The sequence below is a fragment of the Erpetoichthys calabaricus genome, chromosome 16 (assembly GCF_900747795.2).
Source record: "Erpetoichthys calabaricus chromosome 16, fErpCal1.3, whole genome shotgun sequence".
Lineage (NCBI taxonomy): Eukaryota > Metazoa > Chordata > Cladistia > Polypteriformes > Polypteridae > Erpetoichthys > Erpetoichthys calabaricus.
Genome location: NC_041409.2, coordinates 57,022,395 through 57,047,541, shown reverse-complemented (window position 1 = coordinate 57,047,541; position 25,147 = coordinate 57,022,395). Strand labels below are relative to the sequence as shown.

General features: G+C 39.0%; 2 protein-coding genes across 2 annotated transcripts in view; both read right to left on the bottom strand.

The window, feature by feature from the left end:
• Positions 1 to 412: 412 nt before the first annotated feature.
• LOC114666710 (cell growth regulator with RING finger domain protein 1-like) lies at positions 413 to 16,210 on the bottom strand. The gene is made up of 6 exons (XM_028821673.2): positions 16,099 to 16,210; positions 13,203 to 13,339; positions 8,451 to 8,628; positions 7,475 to 7,622; positions 7,074 to 7,181; positions 413 to 1,133 (listed from the first exon to the last, which is right to left on the bottom strand). Exons 1-6 carry the CDS (start codon positions 16,200 to 16,202, stop codon positions 807 to 809), a joined length of 1,002 nt encoding a protein of 333 aa, XP_028677506.2. The 5' UTR covers positions 16,203 to 16,210; the 3' UTR covers positions 413 to 806.
• A 1,600-nt stretch (positions 16,211 to 17,810) lies between these two features.
• The window catches only part of LOC114666709 (cell growth regulator with RING finger domain protein 1-like), a 24,670-nt gene continuing 17,333 nt past the window's right edge, over positions 17,811 to 25,147 (bottom strand). The window contains exons 4-6 of the mRNA XM_028821672.2: positions 18,828 to 18,975; positions 18,415 to 18,522; positions 17,811 to 18,261 (exon numbers count right to left, since the gene is read on the bottom strand). Of these exons, the coding sequence (XP_028677505.1) occupies positions 17,926 to 18,261; positions 18,415 to 18,522; positions 18,828 to 18,975 (592 nt within the window). The 3' untranslated portion in view covers positions 17,811 to 17,925. The remainder of the gene's footprint in view (positions 18,262 to 18,414; positions 18,523 to 18,827; positions 18,976 to 25,147) is intronic.

Genomic DNA, 25,147 nt, shown 5'->3' with positions numbered 1-25,147 from the left:
CTATGTAGATCTAATTTATATAGGCACCATCTAATGGTTGACTCATGCATTTTGACATCAATAGTAGCAAGAGCTACTTGGAGGTCCCACAATGAAATTTTGGGATTCTTAAGAGGCTTCTTACACAAACTGAACTTGCTCAGAAAGCTGGCATCCCTGATTGTGGATAACAGTTAAAATAGCTGATTTTGAATTGCTTGGAGATCTTTTAAAATTCCTTCCCAGACTCTTGGGACATCTATAAGCTTCTTTCTGATGACCTCAGAGAGCACTTTCAACCTAGACATGGAGACAACACACACTTAACAACAGACCAAACCAAGCTAAATGCCTGAAGTTTTAATAAGAGTGATTCAGGCCAGATCCTCCCTAACGATGTTCTAATCATTTTCATGTATTTGATGTTGTGATAAATGGCGGGGTGTACTTACTTTTCTGCATGCAAAACTTGCATTTTTTTTAATAATCCCAGGAACTACAACATATAACAAGCATCAAGCCATGTTTACATCACCTTTATCCACAGATAATGTTTAAATGAAGATCAAACCTTGATGTTTTTACGTATGTTAGAAGAGAAAAAACATTTCAGGAGCTGTACATACTTTTGTATATGGCTAGTATCCATTACCCTGTTATGGTCATTGTCCCCACCCATGATATCTACGATGACTTATTCGACAAGGTTGGTACCCTGCACCTTTGTGTCAGTTAATGAAAGGAGGTCACATTACGCTCACTGTAACCACTATGCCAACTGGTTTTCCATTCCCTTAAGGAGCACAGCGGCCTGTTTCCCCTTGTTCTCAAGCTCTGTCCCCATAGTGCAGTGTCTTTTGGTACAGAGCAAAGGACTCCCAGATATTTGCCCGACACACTGGACACTGGTGGAAGCGCTCCACACAGCTGTCGCACAGGCACGTGTGCCGGCATGGCAGCAGCACTTGATTGACAGGGGCATTCTGGCAAACCACACAATCCCGATCTCCTCTGACGCTGCCTTCTTCCTCTGAAGAGGATGCTGCAGTTGCTGTGGTTGCCCTTTCATCTCCTTCCTGCTGCTGTTCCTTCCCTTTGCAAAACAAGTCAGAATCCTCTGCTCGGCTTCTATGGTTGGCTGACATGAAGAGCTGCTGCAGGTAAGGCAAATAAAGAATGATTGAATGATCAGCAAGCAAAACGAGTTTGACACGCTGAATTCAACTTTTAGTTTATAAAAGCAATTATGTTCTGAATTAACAAGAGATGCATACTGCACTGCATGTGTGTATAATCGTGGTGGTCATTCATTTGTCATTTTTAAATGAATAGAAAAAATGTTATTTAAAAGGTATACTGAAGTCAGTGAACTTCAAATCAAATACATTTTACCCTTAAAACAACTCCATTAAACTTCAATATCCGAAAAATGCTTCAATAGCGGGGTAGGCAATGGCAGTCCTGGAAGGCCACAGTGGCTGCAGGTTTTCGTTCCAACCCAACTGCTTAACTAGAAACCAATCCTTGCCAGTCTCAGACCTTGTTTAATGTTATGGCTTGTTAGTCTGTAATGTTAGGTTCTTCTATCATTGATTATTTTTTTCATTTCCAACGATATAATCCAAATACTTAAATCATTTCCAGTCTGTAACATTTTTCTCTTAAGTGTTTTATTAAATCAAATAGTGCATGATGAATCCACTCAGGTGTAAATGGAAACAAGTTAGACGGAGAACTGCTGGCTCCTTTGTCATTTGCATTTTATTGCTAATAAGGAGCCATTAAAAACAGTGTGCAGTTGTTTAAGAATAAAATAAGCAATTAAGGGTGGGGAACCTTAACAAGCAAGACCACTATAATGAAGCATCAAAAGGTCACTTGAGCAAGAAGTGCTTCATTAGCAATAACTGACCCTCATTAAGAAACTGGGTTGGACCAAAAACCTGTAGCCACTGCTGCCCTCCAGGACCGACACTGCCCACCCCTACTGCCCTCCAGGACCGACACTGCCCACCCCTGCCTTAAGATTTCCCTCCCTCTGTTTTTAAGGCATATCTCTGCTTCAAGGTTGTGGCAATCTGCTGCCTGTCCTGGAATCACTAGACAAAAGGCAGACATGGATTTCATGACTGTCTGATAGTTTCTTCTTGTGTCCCAAAAACGCATGTGCTCAGTTAAACTGACCTGGTAGGTGTGTGTGAGAATGTATGTGCTTAGTAGTGAACTGGCATCCAGTTTGGGCCTTACCTGCCTTGCACCTAATACAGCTGGGACAGTGTCCAGGGGCCTCATGTATAAACGGTGCGTACGCACAGAAATGTTGCGTACGAACCTTTCCACGCTCAAATCGCGATGTATAAAACCTAAACTTGGCGTAAAGCCACGCACATTTCCACGGTACCTCATGCCTTGGCGTACGCAATTTCTCCGCTCGGTTTTGCAGACTGGCGGCACCCAGCGTCAAAGCAGTGCTACTGTTCCTGTGTGCTCATCCTTTCTTTCTTAGACCCACGTTCCTGACGCGGCTTTATAAATACACTGAAATTAACTGCATATTGTTTATTAGTGTAATGCATCTGATTGTAATTAACCTGCAGCAATATAATGGTCCAGGGAATAGCCATAGTATTCCAAATACCATAACTGCTTTAGCGTTGTTACTCTCACTGCATCTTCTTCTTCTTTCAGCTGCTCCCGTTAAGGGCTGCCACTGTGGATCATCTTTTTCCATATTACTCTCACTGCACCACTCGGAGTATTTATATCACTGTATCTGAGTGGGGAATCACAGCAGCAGCTGATTGGAAAGAGAATTATCGGTATACAGTTTCAAGTACACACTACCTCAACCACGGCAAAAAGCGTCAAAGCCTTTCCTGTACGGACCTCGCGTTTCAGAAACAGTTTCATCCCAAGAACTCTAAACGCACCCAATCAGTCCATCAAGTGCTCCTTGTAGAACTGTTTGTACTTATAAGTACAATTACCTCACTGTAAACTTGCACTACAGTTGATGATTCATTCATTACATTTATATAGCGCTTTTCTCAGTACTCAAAGCGCTATCCACACAGGGAGGAACCGGGAAGCGAACCCACAATCTTCCACAGCCTCCTTACTGCAAAGCAGCAGCACTACCACTGCGCCACCTGTGAGGACAGTTATAATACAGTGATCCCTCGCTATATCGCGCTTCGCCTTTCGCGGCTTCACTCCATCGCGGATTTTATATGTAAGCATATTTAAATATATATCGCGGATTTTTCGCTGCTTCGCGGGTTTCTGCGGACAATGGGTCTTTTAATTTCTGGTACATGCTTCCTCAGTTGGTTTGCCCAGTTGATTTCATACAAGGGACGCTATTGGCAGATGGCTGAGAAGCTACCCAACTTACTTTCTCTCTCTCTCTCTCTCTTGCGCTGACGTAGGGGGGTGTGAGCAGGGGGGCTGTGTGCAGCTGCTTCCTGAAGGACGTGCTGCACGGAGCTTCGCATACTTAAAAGCTCAAAGGGCACGTATTGATTTTTTATCTCTCTCTCTATCTCTCTCTGCTCCTGACAGAGGGGGTGTGAGCTGCCGCCTTCAACAGCTTTGTACCGGCGGTGCTTCGCATACTTAAAAGCCAAAAAGCCCTATTGATTTTTTTTTTGACTTCTTGCTTTGCACTCCTTTGAAAAGGAAGATATGTTTGCATTCTTTTAATTGTGAGACAGAACTGTCATCTCTGTCTTGTCATGGAGCACAGTTTAAACTTTTGAAAAAGAGACAAATGTTTGTTTGCAGTGTTTGAATAACGTTCCTGTCTCTCTACAACCTCCTGTGTTTCTGCGCAAATCTGTGACCCAAGCATGACATTCTAAAAATAACCATATAAACATATGGTTTCTACTTCGCGGATTTTCCTACTTCGCGGGTGGCTCTGGAACGCAACCCCCGCGATGGAGGAGGGATTACTGTATTGCACAACCTGCGCCACTTTATAAAGCGCGTATGATGACAATATCATTTTTAAGATGAAATGCAGCAAAATATGTTGCTTATAGTATACAGATAAAACTTTAACTTCATTTAAATAATCTGTATTGTTAATAATTAAACATGTGAGGACACGGTGCCGCAGCACTAGCTAGTTCACGGATAGCTCCTGCCTTGCACTGTATTATTGCTGGTGCTGACGCAACACTGGAAGGATAGACGGATATAATAATTAAACATGTACTACAAACATATTTCAATGTTCCTTAAAAGTTTTGAAGAATCGATGTTCTAAGCTTATAGATGGCTTAACGTTACAGAGCTGATTGTGTGGCGATTGGGCATTTTGAGAAAGAAAAGTTAGGACAGGAATTGGAGGTTAGTACGTTTGAAAGAGACAGTACTTCTGTAATAAATTATTTCATCGAAGGTCGCACATGGCGCAGCAAGACTCTTGCGTGAGATATGAACAAGCACTGTGCCACCGTGTTCCCATGTTTAATAACATGCTTTCATTCCTATCATCATGAAAATGATATCACGTATACATCTCAGTATTTTAATTATTCAGAGAGCTGTAATATCATGAATGTAATGGATTCTGTGTCCTGTCGGAGAAAGAGAAAGAACGGAAGCACGTAGTGATTCACACACATAGAGCACATAGAAGATCAAATACAGAACAAAGCATTTAACATGCTACTTGAGAAACTAGTAAAATAAACGATTTTAAGATGAAGTTTATGATGTTCTACTTTAATGACAAAATAAACTACGTGATTAAAGTGGAAATTTCGAGATTAAAGTTGACATTTCGTGCCTTTTTCCCACTGTGTGCCTATTTTTTTTCTCTGTACCCTAATAAGCTTTCATATGACACTCAGACTGTGGGCTACGACTCGCCTTTTCACGCCGACTTTGATATGTGATTTCTTTTTTATTTCGGGCACTGTGAGACTTTGTGAACTTGGATCTTTCGAGTTTCTCCGACACTCTGTCACTCGATCAGCTTCCTTTTGTTGATTATACCACTGTTTAAACCAACAAATAGTACGTTTTTCCTTTGCCTCCACTTGGTATTCGCTGAAATTCTTATATTTTCCCCTGTGCTTTTCCCATTGTCTTTTCACAGAAGGCTATTTATATTGATTTGCATATTCAAAGAGGCGTAATTCTGGGAGGAGTTGGGGCGGGACAGAAAGCGCGTGCACGTGCGTTACTTTTCACGCTGATCAGGATTTATGTAGTGGAAGAACATGAAAGTTTGCGTGCGCACAGATTCCTGCATCTGGATTTTTCTGTGCGTACGCACAATCCCGCTTTTGTGCTTACGCCATGTTATAGTGTGAGTTCTACGCACGGCGTTATACATGAGGCCCCAGGTCAAATTATTGGATGGACAGTAAGCAGTACCAGTTCATCAGGTGCAGAGCATTTTGTTTGGAGGAGTATTACAAAGGGAATGGACAGGACTAGCATGGCGTCTATACAGCCATAGAGTATTCACTCTCTTGGACGTTTGTTGTGCAAAATTGAATCACAGTGGATTTAATTTGGCTTTTTTGAAACAGATTAACAGAGATATTTTAATGTCAAAGTGAAAATATATCTCTGCAAAGTGGTCTAAATTAATTATACATATAAAACACAAAATAATTGATCGCATAAGTATTCACCCCTTTATTCTAACACCCCTAAATAATCAGTGGTGCAGACAATTGGTCTTTGAAGTCACAGAACTGGTTCAGTGGAGATGATCTGTCTGTGAAGTTTTTAGTTAATTGTAGTCTAAATGCCCCTAACTGTATCTGGAAGGTCCAACTTGTGGTGAGTCAGTATGGTGGCCTAACCTACACAATGAAGACAAAAGAACACTCCAAGCAACTCTGTGAAAAGGGGATTGAAAAGCACAGGTCAGGGGATGGAGACACCAAAATAACAAAGTCACTAAATATCAGTTTAGGGAGTTCGGTTAAATTAAGCATGAAGAAATGAAAGAAAATGGCACAGCTGTTAAATCTGTTAGAGCAGATCATGCACAGAAACTGAGTAAATGTTCAAGAAGACGACTAGTGACGGAGTCTACCAAGAGGCTTCGGAGAACTTCAAAGCAGTTACAAGCTACAGTGGCGGAGACTGGAGAGTTGGTTGCAGACAACAATTGTTGCCCAGGCATTTCACCAGTGACAGGTTTATGGGAGAGTGGTAAAGAGAAAAGACACACATGATACCTCGGGTTAAAGTTGACAGAAAGAACATGGTAGTCTCTGAAGTCACCTGGGAGAAGGATCTATGGCTTCTTCTTAAACAGACTAAATGCTACATTCAACGCTGCACACTTGTCAAAAAATACCATCCTAACCATAAGGCATGGTGGTGGCAGATTTGGCTGTGGTGATGCTTCAGTGCAGGAGGACCTGGAAGGCTTGTAAAGGTAAAATGAATGCAGGAAAATATGGGCAAACCCTTGGGGAAAACCTGATGCAGTCTGCAAGAAAACTGGGCTTTGGGAGAAAATTTGTTTTTCAGCAAGACAATCGCTCCAAGTATGAAGTGGAAACTACACAGGAATGACTTCAAAACAACAAGATTAATTAGACTAAATAAACTTTCAATCCTAAATGTGTGGCTGGACCTGAAAAAGGCCGTTTGCTCACAATCCAGATGACACCTGACAGAGCTTTAATAAATAAAATGGCAGCATCCAGATGTGCAAAGCAGATAGAGACCTGTGCACAGATTCAAGACTGTCATGGCTACCAAAGATGCATCTGCTAAATACTACCTGAAGATAGGAATACCTGTGAGATCTGTTAATTTGTGTCTGGCATTTGTAAATAATTTAGACCTCTTTGCAGAGATCCATTTTCAAATTGACATTAAAGTCTTTTGGTCAGTGTCAACAAAGACAAATTTAATCCACTGTGATTCAACGTTATATAATAATAAAATGAGGAACTTCTTAGGATGTGAAGACTTTTTATAGGCACAGTACAAAGGTATAGGGTGAGGGTACAGCAGTAAGTGCATTTGCTAACTACTATAAAAGAAAAAATCAGCTCTGCAAGTGAAAATTATCTTTTACTTGACAAAATAGAAAAAAAGAGTAAGTCTGGTACCTTCAGGTCATAAACGTGGCCTTGTGCGGTCAGCAGATACTGGTACAAAAGCCTAGAGGGTAGTCTGAAATTCTCATGAGAGATGTGAATTACGGACACACTGGCAACCTAACAAAAGACGCAAACAGAGGATATATGAGGATTCAGATTAAATCCAAGGGGTCAGCAAAGCTGGTCAACTCCCTCTCTAAGCACACAAATGCAGCAGACACAAAGTGAAGCAATGGGACTGATACAGACAACAGTGAAAACATCCCAAACCCTGTTAAAGGTTTTAAGCAAGGCAGTGAAGCTTCCAGGTGGCCATGATGACTGAGATGAACATCTCTGGTAACCTTCAAGCCGCTATTGCCAGAGTAGCATTGCAAAAGACTAGACACCCCCAGGACGGCACTACTCACAATTTCATAAAGCTCTCTCTTGTCAGGCTGCTCCAGTGTCAGCAGAGCTACAAAGGGATAACGTGCTGTTGAAAGACTTCCCGCATCCTGGACACTCGAATCTCCAGGCAGCCGGCACAGAATCTCTGAGCGTTCTCGCTTCTCAATGCTAGGTTAGTGGTTAGGGAGCAGAACCTTCAACTTTCAGCCTTTATGGTGATTTTATGACAAGACACTGCCAGGGGCTGGGAGCAGTGGGATTGGGTTACTCTTGCGTCAAAGTCAAATTGCAGGAGGCTTCATAGTGTTCGCTAGGCCTCCAGCTGTGTTACCTCCCTCATCAGTGCGTGTATGTCAAGGATGCCAATGTATATCTCTAGACAATAGCTGAGGTACAGTAACCTTCTGTGTATGCCTTTTTCATGTTAACCCCTGAATGGGATTTCCCAAATACCACCAAGTGTTCCAAAGTCCAAACACACGTTTATCAGACAGACTGATGTGGCAACACATACTGTGTTATGAGTGCACAGCAAGATGGCACCTTGTTAACTGGGACTGTTAAAGGCCCACTAAGACATTCCTTGTATGATTTTGTGCTATAAAAAAAATACATTTTTGTTGTTCTTTTTAGGTTTGGGATCATCACGACCCTAAATGGGATAAGCCGAATATGACAACGGATGAAAGGAAATCTCTCTGGCTGTCATTTCTACTTGATCATAACTTTTCAAATTCTCAGAGCAACAGATTTATAGGATAATGATTGTCACTTGTACAGAGTACATTGAAATTATTTCCTGCATTATGACTGAAATTATGGATCCACCATAGAATAGACTGGAGCATCATTCTGGGTTAAACACTAAATAAATAAGAGATGGGTCACAATGAAAGCCTTAGCTGACCACATTGCAGCTTTCCTCTGAGCTTCACTTTCCAAATCTCTGCTAAAAGGTAAAAATAAACCTGCAGTCTGCAAACAGGAGAAGGATACAACAAAGTGCTGCGGTGTTGGTATGAGCCACGTAGAGCCTGCTCAAATTGCAGGGGTGTTGTAATGAGGACGCCCTGCTCATGGTCCCAGAGTGCCTTCTGCAAACCGTGGACAGCACAGCCCCAGTAACAGGTGAGTACACAGTTCTCCAGACAGTGGTGCCTCAGCCTCACCCCTCCTAAAATTAAGGAAACACTTCAGTAAAACAACTGTTGTTGGCTCCAAACAGTAGCCAGATGTTTTAAAGACAGCAGAGCACAATGGTTTACCCTCCAGTACAGTATGTTTATATTTTCACATTAGTGGAGAAGATAATATTCCACAAACACAGGCTGATAAACATTAAAATTGCTCAGAGAGGGGAAGGGGTGCATATTGATCAAAGAGGACAAGAGAAGGTTACAAAGGGGTCTTCTATCAGGAGGAGGATCCATGTGGGTGAATAAAGAGCCCTGTAGACATAATGTGTGTGTGTGTGTGTGTGTGTTTGTGCAGGACTTAAGGAAACACCTCTTATTTGATTGTTGCTTTGTTCAGTGAATTTAGTGCTTTATGTCAGTTATAACAATATGTAGAAAAGGGTGTGACAGACAAAAGGAACTCAAATATTGAATTTCTTTCATTGGTTTTGTGTGCATGTTAATGCCATAGGCAATAACCAACAAAAAAAGGTAACCCTCCAGTATTACCCAATTAAAGAACAAAGAAGGTTGGCTGTTAACAGTCACGTAAGACTTAGGCCATGCTGCCCAGTACAGATAAGGCGGGCATCTAGTTGTGATCATTCTAGTGTTACAAGGGGGCTCTGCCCCCTGCTCGCTTCCCTCGCCTACCCCCGGCGTTTTGAACCCGCGCCCGCTGGGCAGCCACATGTGAGGATGACGCACGTTTAATACGGAGCGTTCGCCCGTGTCACTCTGGGGCTTCCCACTGTTAATACGTTGCTCCGTCCGTACTATTATGCAGTGCATTGTGGACTACTGCGGACCCCGTAGTGTTTCCCATTTCAGTTTGTATCTCGGTCAGTCGAGCTTTTGTTTTTGAAGCTTTTGAATTGCGGTCTTCATTATCTGTAACCTGATGTCGATGTGTTTGGCCCCCTCGTTTAACCTGTTTATGACGTTTTACTTTGCTTTCTACTCTGTCTTTCATTTCTGATCTCGCTTTATTCTGCTTTTGTTTCAATGACACCTGGTCCGTGGTGAATATATTTTCTCTTTTTCGACTAATAATTTTCATTTGTTTGCGATACTGTGATGTTTATCGTACTGTTAATAATGCATTACTGTAATGTGATTCACGTATGCTGTATAGTTTGGACGTGTGAGGATGACGTATGTTTAATACGGAGCGTTCGCCCGTGTCACTCTGGGTCTCCCCACTGTTACTACGAAGCTCTTTCCGAACTATTATGCGGTGCATTGTGGAGCACTGCGGACTCTGTAGTGTTTCCCGTTTCACTTCGTATCTAGTTTAGTCGAGCTTTTTCTTTTTGTAGCAGTGCCTGCCTGGTCTGCGGCATTTCAGACGCACATTGTAGGCGTCTGCGTTCATTAATTATATCCAGGCAGGCTCGTGTTTGTATCTCGGTCACTTGAGCTGTGTCGTGCTGAATCCGTGCCTGCTTTGCCTACGCAGTTTGAGACGCGCGTTGTAGGCGTCCACGTTCATTAGATCTGTCCACGCGGGCTCGGTGTCGAAGCTGTGTTAGTTGTTGAGCTGTTTGGTTTTGGAGCCGAGACAGTTTTGCTTCCGCGGTTTCAGATGCGTGTCCGTACTATCTCGGGTTTGATGTATGAACCTTTGTGGACTCCGTAGTGTGTCCCGTTTCACTCTGGGGCAGGGCGTTGACTCCTCTTGTTTTATTATGTCTCCTCCTGCGCTTTCACCACGCATTAGTGCCACTCACAATATGGCGGCGACGCCTGCGCCTTCCGTATTATGTCGGTTTTTACCATGCTGTGTAGGCGCCTTTGCCTTTTGTACTTTACCGCGCCTTCCGACACACGATGTAGGCGCCTGCACCTTCCGGGTCTGCCTCCGCTGTGTGGTGTGGACGTTTAACTGTCGTTGTTTCTGCCTTTATATTCTGTATCTCGGTGTGCATGTGTTTCGTGCCTAGGTTTTTTTGAAGCTGTTGCATTCCAGTTTTCATCATCTGTAACCCACTCTCCATGTGTTTGTCCCCGTTCTTTAATCCCTTTATAAAGTTTTACTTTGTTTCCTACTCTGTGTTTTATTTCTGACCTCGCTTTATCCTGCTTGCGGCATGTCATACGGTTCGTAGTCTTTCTCGTTTTACTCTGGGCAGGGGGGCTTTGTTCTGTAACCTGCTCTCCATGTGTTTGTCCCTGTTCTTTAACCTCTTTATGACGTTTTGTTTCCTACTCTGACGGTTGGTAGTCTCTCCCGTTTTACTCTGGTGCGGGGGTGGGCTTTGTGTGGCGCCTGCACACGTGCGTAGTCTCTCCCGTTTTACTCTGGGGGGGGGGTCTTTGTGTGGCACTTGCGCACTATGTCTTTTGCATCCACGGGCAGGTCCCTGTGTCCATATCCAGTTTACCATTCTCGTTTAGTAATATGGATAGGTACAGTATACCAGAATCAAATGAATTCTGGGAAATTCATTTGTTTGGAGAAAAATTGACATTTACCTAACTGAAAAGCATTACAGAGTCAATTCTAAGGCTGTGGGGTCTGACTAAATTACAAAAAGAACCATACTGTCCAAACAGCAGTCTACTGTGCCAAGAAAGGATGATATGCCAAGATCTCTCCAAGGCCAAGTTATAAAATGTTCATAAAATTACAAAGGACCTCAGAACAACATCTATATACATGCAGGCCTCTGTTGTCTTGAATAAGACCTGTGCTCATGATTCTACCATCACAAATACACTGGGCGAAGATGGGAACCACTAATAAGAACTTGGCCGTTGCTTAAGTTTTCCAAAATTGAACTATGATTATGAAACATTCTGTGACAAGGTGTTATAAAGGTGTGGCGTAGTGGTTAAGGATTTGGACTTCACTCCCTGAGGTTGCGAGTTCAAATCCTACTTCTGACAAACTGGAAAAAGAAATGTAACCAACTGTATCTCAAATGTTGCATGTAGCTTTAGATAAATCTACAGTGTGAACCTCATACCAGTGACCGAAGGTAGTGGCTGTGGAGTTGCATTACTGTGTAATAACCTGGAAAACAAGCCACCATTAACAGGACTGTGAATACTGATCTGCATTAGGGGATTTGTCAGAAACTTGCCTGGACATTCATCTGTGATCTTAATCAGAGCTCATCCACATAGTGACAAAACAGTCTATTAATTTGTATTCATTTTTATCTAATATTGAGGAGTGCAACACTCTTGGGGCCTTTTAAGAGATCAATAGAAAAGACGCAATACCAGAAGATATAAATGACTTCAAACATGTAGGCTGACCTGAATGGCATCCTCTGCTCAACAGTGTTTTGTATGTCCTGATGTGAATATCAGGAGTCACAATGCCAGCATCTCCAAAATTTGCTATCGAAAGCAAATTACAACAACTATTTAAAGGAATTCCGTCATACTATGAAGCTATAGCAGATTAAACTAACTTACATTCTTAGAAGTTTCTTCTACAGTATCTGCCAGGGTGCTTTACAGATGAGCAGTACGTATTTTATTATCATTAAATATTTCGCTGATGTCTTTATTCAAGGTGACACATGTTGCAAATGTTAACAAATGGAGATCAGGCACATTAAGTAACTCAGAACCAAACCTTACAGTTTAAAGTGCGTGAAACTTTACAGTTCTGTTTTAATAAGTTTAAACAATTTGCTTTAGGTTACGAAAGGAAAAAAGTTACAGTAATTTTTAGTCCACTGATTCAGCATACATTAAAAGCAGGGGAGCCTCAGATCCAATCTTAAAAACCACAATTTTCATATTCCTTTTTATTTACTCTCATTTCCCTTTAGATTGATCAAATTTGCATGAAAATGCAAAAACACAATTTACCCTCAGGGATAAAAGTGTATAAACAAAAACAAAAAAAAACCCGACAATAACAGGTGGTTTTTCTTCAGTGTCTATCATTAGATAGATAGATAGATAGATAGATAGATAGATAGATAGATAGATAGATAGATAGATAGATAGATAGATAGATAGATAGATAGATAGATAGATAGATAGATAGATAGATAGATAGATAGATAGATAGATAGATAGATAGATAGATAGATAGATAGATAGATAGATAGATAGATAGATAGATAGATAGATAGATAGATAGATAGATAGATAGATAGATAGATAGATAGATAGATAGATAGATAGATAGATAGATAGATAGATAGATAGATAGATAGATAGATAGATAGATAGATAGATAGATAGATAGATAGATAGATAGATAGATAGATAGATAGATAGATAGATAGATAGATAGATAGATAGATAGATAGATAGATAGATAGATAGATAGATAGATAGATAGATAGATAGATAGATAGATAGATAGATAGATAGATAGATAGATAGATAGATAGATAGATAGATAGATAGATAGATAGATAGATAGATAGATAGATAGATAGATAGATAGATAGATAGATAGATAGATAGATAGATAGATAGATAGATAGATAGATAGACTTTATTAATCCCAAGGAGAAATTCACATACTCCACTTCTCGTTTCGTATTACCCACCCACCTAAGCAGTTGAATTTTACAGCAAAGTAGTAGTTACGTAGACGCACCTGAATAAGAGGATGTGGTGCTGTTTAACTCCAGTGCAAATGGGTTTTTCACTCTCATCATTCTCCTTTCAGGAATTTGCAGACTTGACTCACTGTCTTCAAAACTTTGTAAAATTCCCGGTATACCAAAACCAAACCTGTAACATGGGAAGAAAAAAAAAACAAACAAAAAAAAAAACTAAAACCTGCTTTAACTCCGACTCTACCATGATGAGGCTGACTATCACTTCTGTTTCTAATCACCAGAGACAAATTCAATTCAGAAATCCAAGCAGACTTCAAATTCATGGCTTGGAGGGGCCTACTTTCTTACTATACTTTTATTAAATCCACTGCCAAGCTTCTGGGATTAGACAGATATTCAGATGCGTAGATCAGAATAGTAATACCTTACCTTTCACTATTTTAAGTATAGTGGGTAAGCTTGGGGTTCTACACAGACCAATATATAATCACAAGCATCAAGAGCAACTAAACACACAATTAAATTACAACATATTTCATATATTACACAGTGAATGTGTGAGGCTGCAAGATTTTGAAAAAGCCTAGTTGAGACATGGTCTGCAACGGGAGATAGGAATCCCTGTACTAATTTCTAGAAATTGGACATCACGAGCATAGAATATTGTGAGAATCTGAGTTCGATGCATCTCATAGAGCTGAATTGGAAACAAGGCATGATACACCCTGCATCAGATATGAATGGTAGTTAATTGTACCGTAAAAAAGTCATGCCCTGTTCCCCTTCATACACCGAGTCTCCAGATATGCATAACTAGTTAAAGGAAAGCAAGCTAATATACACTACATGATTTCAATCTTTTCAATTAAATATTTAATAAAATACTTAAACTATGTGAAAGCTGTATTAATCTGTTTCACACACAACATTTGCTGTATATGTTTAAATCACTGTAATATTACTTCACGGCAAGATTTTATTTAAAATATTTTATTTCTTACTCTAGCCCTGCCCTAGTGTTGTTCCTGCCTTAGGTTATATGCTTGCCAGGACAGACTGCGGCTGCCCCTTGATCCTGCCCTGGACACATGGGTTAGAATCATGGATGGATGTGTTACTCCTTTAGAAGCTCACCAAATTTAAACAAGTTAAGAGAAAGAGCTTACAAAATGCTGTTAAGTCACATGCTGTAGGTAGAGTTGTGTTAAAAGTACAGACAATAATAATAAATAATGCAGCAGTAGTTTACAAATACTTACCAAACACTGCCCTTTTGTAAAATGTACACAATTACTCTTTATAAAAGTGTCCCAATACTATGGCCACAATGAATTATTATAGTTAAAGACCTCCATTTTTCATATATCATTTAGGCAAAATTAAAATGTAAAGGATTGTAACAAAAATGCCTCATGCTAAAATCCAATGATTTCATATTTTTTAAAGGTCAAAGAGCATTCAAAACAAAATCATACATTACAATAAACATTTCAATTTCTGCTAAATCCTGTTAGTGCTCTGTTTGTACATGGAGCAACGCATAATGGAAAGCAAATGATATTTTTTTACTAACACAATAAACAAACAAGGCAAGTCATAAACCAAATTAAAATAAATTTATTTTTAAAAAACTGTTGAAATAAAACTATTTAAATATTATCCACCTTTATAATGCATTTTAATACGTCTAATGATCCAGACAAAAGTTTACTGGCTGAGAAGTTTCAGACCTTTACTTTTAAACATAACATAGATAACCCTAGTTAGTTAAAGTTATTACTTGATGAAAAACAACTACTTTGATGAATAAGGTTACAGTCTTAAGCAACACTGTACAGTGCTAACAGATTAAACAAAACAATCACCCGGTGAGTTATCATTCACTAATCAAAGGTGGTTGGCAAATCAGAATTTACATGAACTGATTAGTATGTGTAGATAAAATTAATTTACTGCCATGTTAATCAACAGATTAATTTAAGTTAGCCCTGGTAAACACACCAGAAATATTGCTAATATTCTTCCCAGAATTACTGTAAGTGGGGTAGGACAAAAGTGATGGTATAAAACTTTTTAAATGATATAAAACATTTTTACCACATTTTGTTTATTTTTTTTATGATTCTAACTTATCAATCCAGACATTTTCTTTGTGGAAATAATAACATGAACAGTTCCTTAATGGTCTGCATTGCAGTGACAGCTACTATTCTACACATCAAAGAAAGATGTGAGGCAACAGAGCTTTACACTAACCAAAATAATGTTAACTCCGCTGCCACAAAACTAGGTCCCATGGTAACACATAAAATAAGAGCAATTGTCTAAGCCATTTAGGATGTGAAAGACGGATGCTTTTTGAAATGAACAATACATTAATGCAGAGATTCCACCATCAAACTGTATCTGAGCTTTTTCAGGCTCATGCAGAATACCAGACTTAACTTTTAGTTATATTGGAACATAAACACTCTGAGGTAGGACATTACGAGTTCAACAACATAAAAATTAACCATAAAAAGATTCTGTTATAATACTATAAATAACAACCATCAGTTTCATTATAGCAGAGTATGTTTGGTTTATAGAGTCACTATTGTCATGTACATAAAGTACAATGATTTTTTTTTAGTATTACATGGGTGAAAACTACAGCTTTACTATCATTTCTTGTAGACTTTTAATATCAATATAAGAAACATCTTTTTTGGCATGTGCAGAACATAACATCTGAGGAGGCTGACATCATTGTGTCACAATTCTAGCCAGTGCACTGATGTGGACAAGACTCAATGGATTTTACACCATAGCATGGAGCACTTAAGCAGACACATCAGAGGACAGTTTTGACTTGCTATCCACTATCCCCTTCGATGTATAGCAATGGGAAAATAAAAATCAATGTGTGGCTTTGAAAGCACTGCAACCTACCAGCTAAGCACTGCTGCAATAGAGATAACAAAACAGATCGACACAATGAAAATGCAAAGTTCTGGTGAATACTCATACAACATGATCATGAACCCCTCTGCCATGACTAGGCAAAGAGTTAAAGCAAATGGTATCGACTGGTTTGACCAGAAACTCCAATCCAATTATAGAAAACAAGCCTAAGGCAACTAATTTCAAAAGAAGGAAGTGCAAAGTGAAGGGCTGAATGAAGCTGGAAGCTCTAAATAAGCTGCAGAACTACTGCTTCTCAACATGAATGTGTCAAAATAAAAGTGACAGAAAAATCCAATCAAACACACAAAACAAGGAATGTATTGTGATACCAAAAAATCAAAAAAAAAAAAAAAGGTGGGCGAGGGGAGGTGGGGGTATTGTGAGCTGGTCAGTATATGTGTCAAAATACAAGTGAACTGATCTCCCAAAACACTGCAGGAAAGCAGGAGCAGTAAGAAAAAGATAACTTCCTCCTTTCAAGTGTGTCTATCAAAATAAAAGCTGAGCAACAATACCTCTTCATCCAGTTTATAAGACTGGTGTGTATCAATACACAAGCACATAGGTCTACACTATGTTGTATACCAATATGATTATCAATGCAGACGTGCTGCATGTTATCCATAAAAATATAAACTGCATTAAAAATACAGAGTAATAAAAGCTGTTCTCACCCCGATTCCACAAAATTTTCCTCAATGGTTCCTGCAACCCTAGAAACATAGCAACTATCAGGCAGCATGGACTGTTTTCTATAAAAAAAGGATTTAACATTATTAAAATAAAAGATATATAAGAGTATAAGAGTAGTCTGAAGACAGCATATACAAAACGTTGTTTAAGTGGATTTTTAAAGAATAAAGAAATATGTGACAATTTAATCAGCAGCTCTCAATTGACTCTATGACTCAATGTGTGGGTAAGAGTAGCTTAAGATAAACTGGCAATCTACCCAGGGTTGGTTCCTGTTTTGCAGGTAATGCTGCCCATTTAGGTTCTGGCATTTCTTGTGGCCATAAATGTAAATTAAACAGGTTTAGAAAATTGATTACTGGATGGATAGTTAAGTTCCCAGGGTGTTTAAAAAATGGAACACGTGAGGTCTGGGTGAGAGTTTAAAAGCAAAGACAAATTAGACTCAGGCTAAGAAACTAGTTGCAATGAAAACCTGTATTCCTGGGGGATAGGGCTGAGAACCACTACTTTATACCTTTACACAAATTAGAAAAGTGACTACAGTAACTGCACATTCCATGCAAACTACCTACTGAACAAAATAATTTAGCATTTGAACCTTTAAGAGTATTTTTGCAGATGCAAATGACAAAGACCAAAACTTTTTTTTTGGGCCAAGTACAAGAGATAAAAGGTGTGCACAAAGAGGGTTCTTACACATTCAAAGATCATAAGTATAATGTACAGGCAAGAATTGTTAGGTTAGAGCTGCACTGCCACCCTACCCTCAAGGAAAAGCTAACTGCCACTATACACAATTGCTTTATTTATCCAGATGAAGTAGGTTATGTCTAAATAAAAGAACTGAATGTATTTTATCTAAATTGTAAGGCAGTTTCCCTCAATATGCAATATATATTATTAAAAATCTAGTAAACAAACTGTCACAATTTTAATATTCTATAAAGAACTTAGTATACTTATTGAAATACAGTATTTCTTATTTGTAAATGAAACATTATTTAATATAACCATCTCCTTCATCAGTTAAATGCTGTTCACAATAAATACAGAAAATGGGTCCTGCCATTTCTTTTTTACAAAAGTAACATATTTTCTTTATTGGGGAGTTTTTCTTCAGCTGTCATCCAGACTCATGTCACGATATTGCCTTTCATTTTGAGAGAGGGCAAAGGACTCCGAGACATGTGTGCGGCACATGGGACACTGGTAAAATCTTTCTGCACAGTTGTCACATAGGCAAGTGTGTCGACATGGCAGCAAAACTCGATTTATGGAAGCATTCTGACAAACCACACAATCTCGTCTGCCTGTCCCATGGCTTTCTTCCTCTATTGTTCCAATTACTGCCATCTCTGCTTCATTCTCCTCCTGCTTTTTCTCTTCATCATCTTGAAAGACCAACTCTGAGTTTAATGCACTGATTGGGTTGTCTGCAGACATGAAGAGTTGCTGTATAAAAAAAATGAATTAAGCATAAACCTTGAGTCAGAACATACAGGCGTATTGCAAAGTCTGTGCAAAATTTATGAAGCAAAAGATAAATCTAAATATTGCTATGTGTTAAATGGGTTAAAAGATAAATAAATGATACATAAATGATACCTTAAGGTCAAAGACATTGCCTTGGGCTGTTAGCAAATACTGGTATAATATCCTAGATGTCATCTTGTACTTGTCATCAGAGGCATGGATTACAGAAACACTGGCAACCTACAAGAAGAAAAACCCGTTATAACAATGACTGAATTAACACACCTATATCAGCTGGCTAAAATAACTTACTGATAACAAACAGAAAGTTTTAGGATTCCAGTTCAGTGTTTACCAAAAGTCATGCAAAACAATTTTGATAAATTGCATGCTATTCACATCAATCTGCCATTTCTTGGGTAAGACAAGGGTCAGCAGGTGTTATGAAGTCATCACTTCTAATATCAAAAACTGAAAGATGGGAAAAGCTTCTTGATTAGAGCCAAGCATAATAAACTTATGTTTAAAAAATTACAAATACTTACAATGCTATAAATTTCTCTGTCTTCAGGCTCTGCCAGACTCAGCAGGGCCACAAGTGGATACCGTGCTCGTGGAAGAGTCCCAAAGTCTTTGATGCTGGAACCTTCAGGCAGCTTGCATACAATTTCTGTAACGTTTCCCTTTTCAATACTAATAATTTCGTTAAGGTGTAGAACGTTCAATCAATTAGACCTAAGGTAAGTTCATATTAATCACATTGGGGACATGATCTACCCAGACTTTTTAACTAATTGACAGACGAGTTTCAATTTTTGTGATATACTAGGGGAATTTCTCTAATGCATAAAAATACATTGGACATTTTAGAAATATTCAAGCATACAGACACTCTCCACTTTCACATGAATTTATAAGAGTAGTAACATTTTTTCACACATTTCCCATGATATAATGGTAATGCTGTTAACCGGACCAATTCCTATATAACTAAAACAATGTCATAAATGAACATGAACTTTAAAACCTTAAAACAACATAGTCCAAATCAGGTTCATAAAGGCCAAACACTATGCTGATATCAGTCAGCAGGAACAGCTCCCAGACACACTCATGTACACCTAATGACCTAGTATATAGTCATTATCCCGACCAGCATGTTTTTCAGATAAGAAAGGAAAAAATGGAGTACCTAGAGAAAAATCCATACAGATAACAGGAAGAACATACAAACTCCATTCAGACAAGGAAGGTGCAGGATTTGTATTCAGGATGCTGGAACAATGAGACATTAGCACTAATCATTGTATATTCTTTTTGCTCATGACTAATTATAGATTCTCATATTGAACATACACTCACCTATCTTTCCTTTAATGAACCAGCTCATTCCAATCCCAGCAGCATCATGCCCAAGGCAGGAAACACCCTTGTTACATTTGACCATATATTGTTGACAAAGTATTGTTAGTTGTTTAAGTTTGACGTAAGGTCCAACTGAAGTGAACATTTATTACTTGGAAGAGCTATCAAGCAAAAAATGTAATTCCCAAAGGTCATTAATCCATTACTGAACAGGCCTAATTCACTTCAGTATTGCACACTTGCCTAATGCAATAAGTTAGAAATGTATGTGGGGTGTAACATTTTGGAGCATTTGGAGACTTAGTTAACTGATTTGAAACTAAGAGCATTTTAATTTCTTTTAGTTATTTCAACAAAGAGTCAGTTATCATATTTTTGATTATTTAATATTTTTGTATGTAAGTCATATAGAAAAAAATAACAATGTAATCATACAAATTTGTAGACAATTGATGACCTATTGTTTAGTTGTGTTTAAATTTCTTAAATGTAACATTTTTGTTAAAGTACCCCAATGGATAGTTAAATCTCTGCAATAGTCTCAAAGTAAAATTAACGGCTGCTTTAGACCATGACGGAGAGCAGATCTGAAGCTCTGATGATAAATTACACTTTCAGAGAAATACTGAAAATATAGCAGCCCTGAGGTTGTTTTTTTTTCTTTTATGGTTAACATTAGAATCCCTGAATCCTACGAAAAAACTTGAAATCCCAGCCCACCTTAAATAACTTTGCACCTCCTCATCAGCGTCTTTTGTTTTGCAAATATGTCAATCAGCACAAGCAGCAAGCAGGCTGCTGTCCCATCCCCCTCCTTAACGGGGCTCAACTCAGGCAAAAAGTTCTCCCAGCTCAACCCAAGGCTCCTTATCTGCGTGTGAGCTGCCTGGAGTTGTACAGGGTAAATAATACAGTATATCATTATTTGGAATACATGCAGTTCATGTGTGTTACGTGTCTACAAAGATCTGGGTAAGTGTAGGATGAAAGGAAATAAATGCGAGGCAAGAAATGCTGAACACATACCTAAAAAGCAGAAACTTTTTCCATGTTATACTAATAATGACATGAATTGCATAATGTGTGAAGACTTTAGTCCAAATATTAAATAAACGTGCGCTTTTATTCAAGAACTAGTCATTTAGCCCGTTACAACGGGCGCTAGAACAGTAGTGCATAAACATTAGTAGGAACAGTCTATATTAAATGGCAAGGGACTTTGACCTCATTCTTTTTGTTGGTCGTATTTTTCTTTCTTTCAGCCTTTCTTTTGTTGATGTTTACTTGCTGAGCTGACCGTTCTTCGTGGGCTGCCGCTGTGTATTGTGTGTCTTTAATTTTCTGTGACAGTAATACTGTCTTGTACGGCTCTATTCAATATGGGCGCGCACAAAAAGGCGAGCTTCAAAAAGGCGACCTCAATTGAGCGCGGCGAATAAAGGCATTCGTAGATAATTTAGTTCAAATGGCTCTGGAATATGTGAAGAGCAACAAAGGTGCAGATCTTTATTTACGCGCGCCTTTATTAGCTGCGCCCAATTGAAGTCGCCCTTTTGAGGCTCGCCTTTTTGTGCGCGCCCTTATTGAAGGATACCGTCTTGTACGTGTGCTGGCTTGTACGTCCGTAATATACCTTTAATTTTCTCTGGCGGTAATACAGGCATGCACGTCGGTAATATGCCTTTAATCTCCTCTGACAGTAATACTGGCTTGTATGTGGCTGTAATATGCGTCACTGTATTGTGTACCTTTAATTTCCTCTCGCAGTAATACTGGTTTGTATTTCCGTAAAACGCCTCTAACTTTCTCTGACGGTAATATTGCGCATCGCACCGTGCCTAGCGCATGCGCACTTCATCAGAAGACAGCCACACACGGACACCTGGACGCACATAGGGATTTTATATATATATATATCTATAATAATAAAAGGCAAAGCCCTCACTGACTGACTGACTGACTCACTCACTGACTGACTGACTCATCACTAATTCTCCAACTTCCCGTGTAGGTGGAAGGCTGAAATTTGGCAGGCTCATTCCTTACAGCTTACTTACAAAAGTTAAGCAGTTTTCATTTCAAAATTATACGCGTAATGGTCATAACTGGAACCTCTTTTTTGTCCATATACTGTAATGGTAGGCAGCAAGATGGCCGTAGGAGACTGAGTTGCGTGTCGCGTCATCACGCCTCCCACGTAATCACGTGAACTGACTGTGAAGTCAGTACGTAGAAAAGAAGGAGGAGCCCCAAAGAGCGCAGAAGAAAACATTCATTACACAATTGACAAGGCAGCGAAACAATAAGAAGCGAGTGAGTGACGCATACAAGCATCTTCATAAGACACGAGGTATAAAAAAGCACAGTGTAAACCGTAAGTCTAAATTAACTTTATAGAAATGCTCCCGCTGCCGTTTGCAATACCATATTCGCGACATACAAGTTTAATGAGAAGACACGAGGTATAAAAAAGCACAGTGTAAACCGTAACCTTAACTTTATACAAACGCTCCCGCTGCCGTTTGCAATGCCATATTCGCGAGATACAACTTTAATGAGAAGACACGAGGTATAAACGACAGTTTGCATCACTTTGTAACAGAGTTAAAATTGCTGTAGCGAGAAACTTTTAACTGCCGGGTCTTAGCTAACATTAAATAAACCCGTGGACATCGCAACATCACACAAGAGAGTGGCTCACGTGAAGTGACTGAACGCAGCAGGAGTGATCACTTGCATTAATCAAACCTGTTCAAAAAACACATTACACAATTGATAAGGTAGGAAAACAATATGAAACAAGGCACGGTATGAACCGTAACTTTAAGTTTATAGAAACGCTGCCGTTTGCAATACCATATTCGCCCCTGCGAAGCGCGGTGATTTTGCTATATATATTAAACTATTTCAACCATTGTATGATCTGCTTCTCGCAACTGAAAGAGGGCACCGTGGCAGAAGTTAGCCGACTTGCTCACCAACCACAAGCGTTACCTGGTAGGTAACCACCCATACAATCAGATTGTGAATCAGACTACGAATGCCTGCAATGTAATTACCCCGATCTACATGCTGTCAAATGAACGAACCTCACGCCGTGGCACAACGTTAGGGGCTTCGCCTCTACGTCCGAGGATCGATTCCTGTAAGGGAGTGCAGTGACTGTGTACTCCTGATGAGCCCACAATTACGGCGAAACACGTGTCGCATACTATGCATCTTCAAAGCACGGTGTAAACAGTAAGTTTAAATTGAGTTTATAGAAACGCTCCCGCTGCCGTTTGCAATACCATATTAGATGACTTTGTAACAGAGTTAAAATTGCTGGAGCGATACATTTTTAACTGCCGGGTCATGTCGCGTGTTCTTGCGTAGGTACACCAAAAAATGTATACATTTATGCATGTAATGGGCAAACAAAAAATGTACTATACCCGAAAGCACTACAGTAGTACTCAATGTATCTTTACTTCTTAAATGTTAATGTTTTACTGTTTAATAATTTATACGATTTTCTCCCTAAATAATAAAAACCATCACTTAAAAACTGCATTTTGTGTTTACTTGTGTTATATTTGACTAATGGTTAAATGTGTTTGATGATCAGAAACATTTTGTGTGACAAACATGCAAAAGAATAAGAAATCAGGAAGGGGGCAAATAGTTTTTCACACCACTGTATATATATATATATACACACATATAGACATCCACATATATATACATATATCAACATATATATACACATACATATACACACATACATACATACACACATATATATATATACACATACAGACACATATATATATATACATATAGCAAAATACCCGCGCTTTGCAGCGGAGAAGTAGTGTGTTAAAGAGGTTATGTAACCATATATATACATAAACATATATACATATATATACATATCTACATATACATATATATACATATACACATCCACATATACATATATATATATATATATATATATATATACATATACAAATTTACATATCTACATATATACACACATATATATATATATATATATATATATATATATATATATATATATATATATATATATAAATATAGACATACATATATACATACATACATTCACATATATATATATATACATATATATATATATATCTATAATAATAAAAGGCAAAGCCCTCACTGACTGACTGACTGACTCACTGACTCACTCATCACTAATTCTCCAACTTCCCGTGTAGGTGGAAGGCTGAAATTTGGCAGGCTCATTCCTTACAGCTTACTTACAAAAGTTAGGCAGGTTTCATTTCGAAATTCAAAGCGTAATGGTCATAACTGGAACATATTTTTTGTCCATACACTGTAATGGAGGAGGCGGAGTCACGTATCGCGTCATCACGCCTCCTACGTAATCACGTGAACTAAAAACAAGGAAGACATTTACAGCACGAGTCACACGCGGGAACGAAGGTAAATGACGTTAATTTTTGACTGTCTTTTAATACTGTGTAAGCATACATATTAACACATGTGCAATTAAACGTGTGCATTTACGGGGTGATTTCTCAGGTTTAAAAGCTCACCTTTTATCAAATGCGGGAACAAAGGTAACTGACGTTGTTCACTGTCTTTTAATACTGTGTAACCATACATATTAACACATGTCCAATTAAACGTGTGCATTTACGGGGTGATTTCTCAGGCTTAAAAGCTCGCCTTTTACTAAAAAGGTAAATGCAAAACTATTTTCAATCAGTTTATTGAAACGCTCCCGTTAAGGATTGCAATAACATATTCGCGAGATAAAAGAACGAAGTAGGGAGAAATGGAGGAACAGCCGCAAACAGCGAAGAGCAAAAAATTAATTAAACAATTGAGAACGGAGCGAGTTAAGCATACAAGCATGTTCATAAGGGAAACAAAGCACGGTGTAAAACGTAAGTTTCAATTAAGTTTATAGAAACGCTCCCGCTGCGGATTGCAATAACATATTCGCGAGGTAAAAGTTTAATGAGAAGACACGAGGTATAAACGAACCACACGCCGTGGCGCAACGTTAGGGGCAACAGTTTCAACCATTCTATGATCTGCTTCTCGCAACTGAAAGACGGCACATGGCGGATGTTAGCCGACTTGCTGACCGCAACGTTAGGGGCTTCAACTATGGCGCTGACGCCACATCTCAGTGCCAACACTTTGCAGACTGTACTTAAAAGACACGCCCTCCTCACTGGACAGTTAAAAACACCAATCAAACTAACGATGACATCAAGTATTACCCAATGAAAAGTAGGAAAGGAGGCATCTTCATAAAATGCGTGTGGGATGATTTGCATGAGACGCTGCTTTAAAAAAAATGATAAAAAAAATACGGGACAAATCCCGTCCAGTATTGATTCAAAACGGGACGCGCAATTTCATTCTCAAATGCGGCACGATTCCGTATTTTAAAGGACGGGTGGCAACCCTACAGTGCCAGGTAACCACCCATACAATCAGATTGTGATTCAGA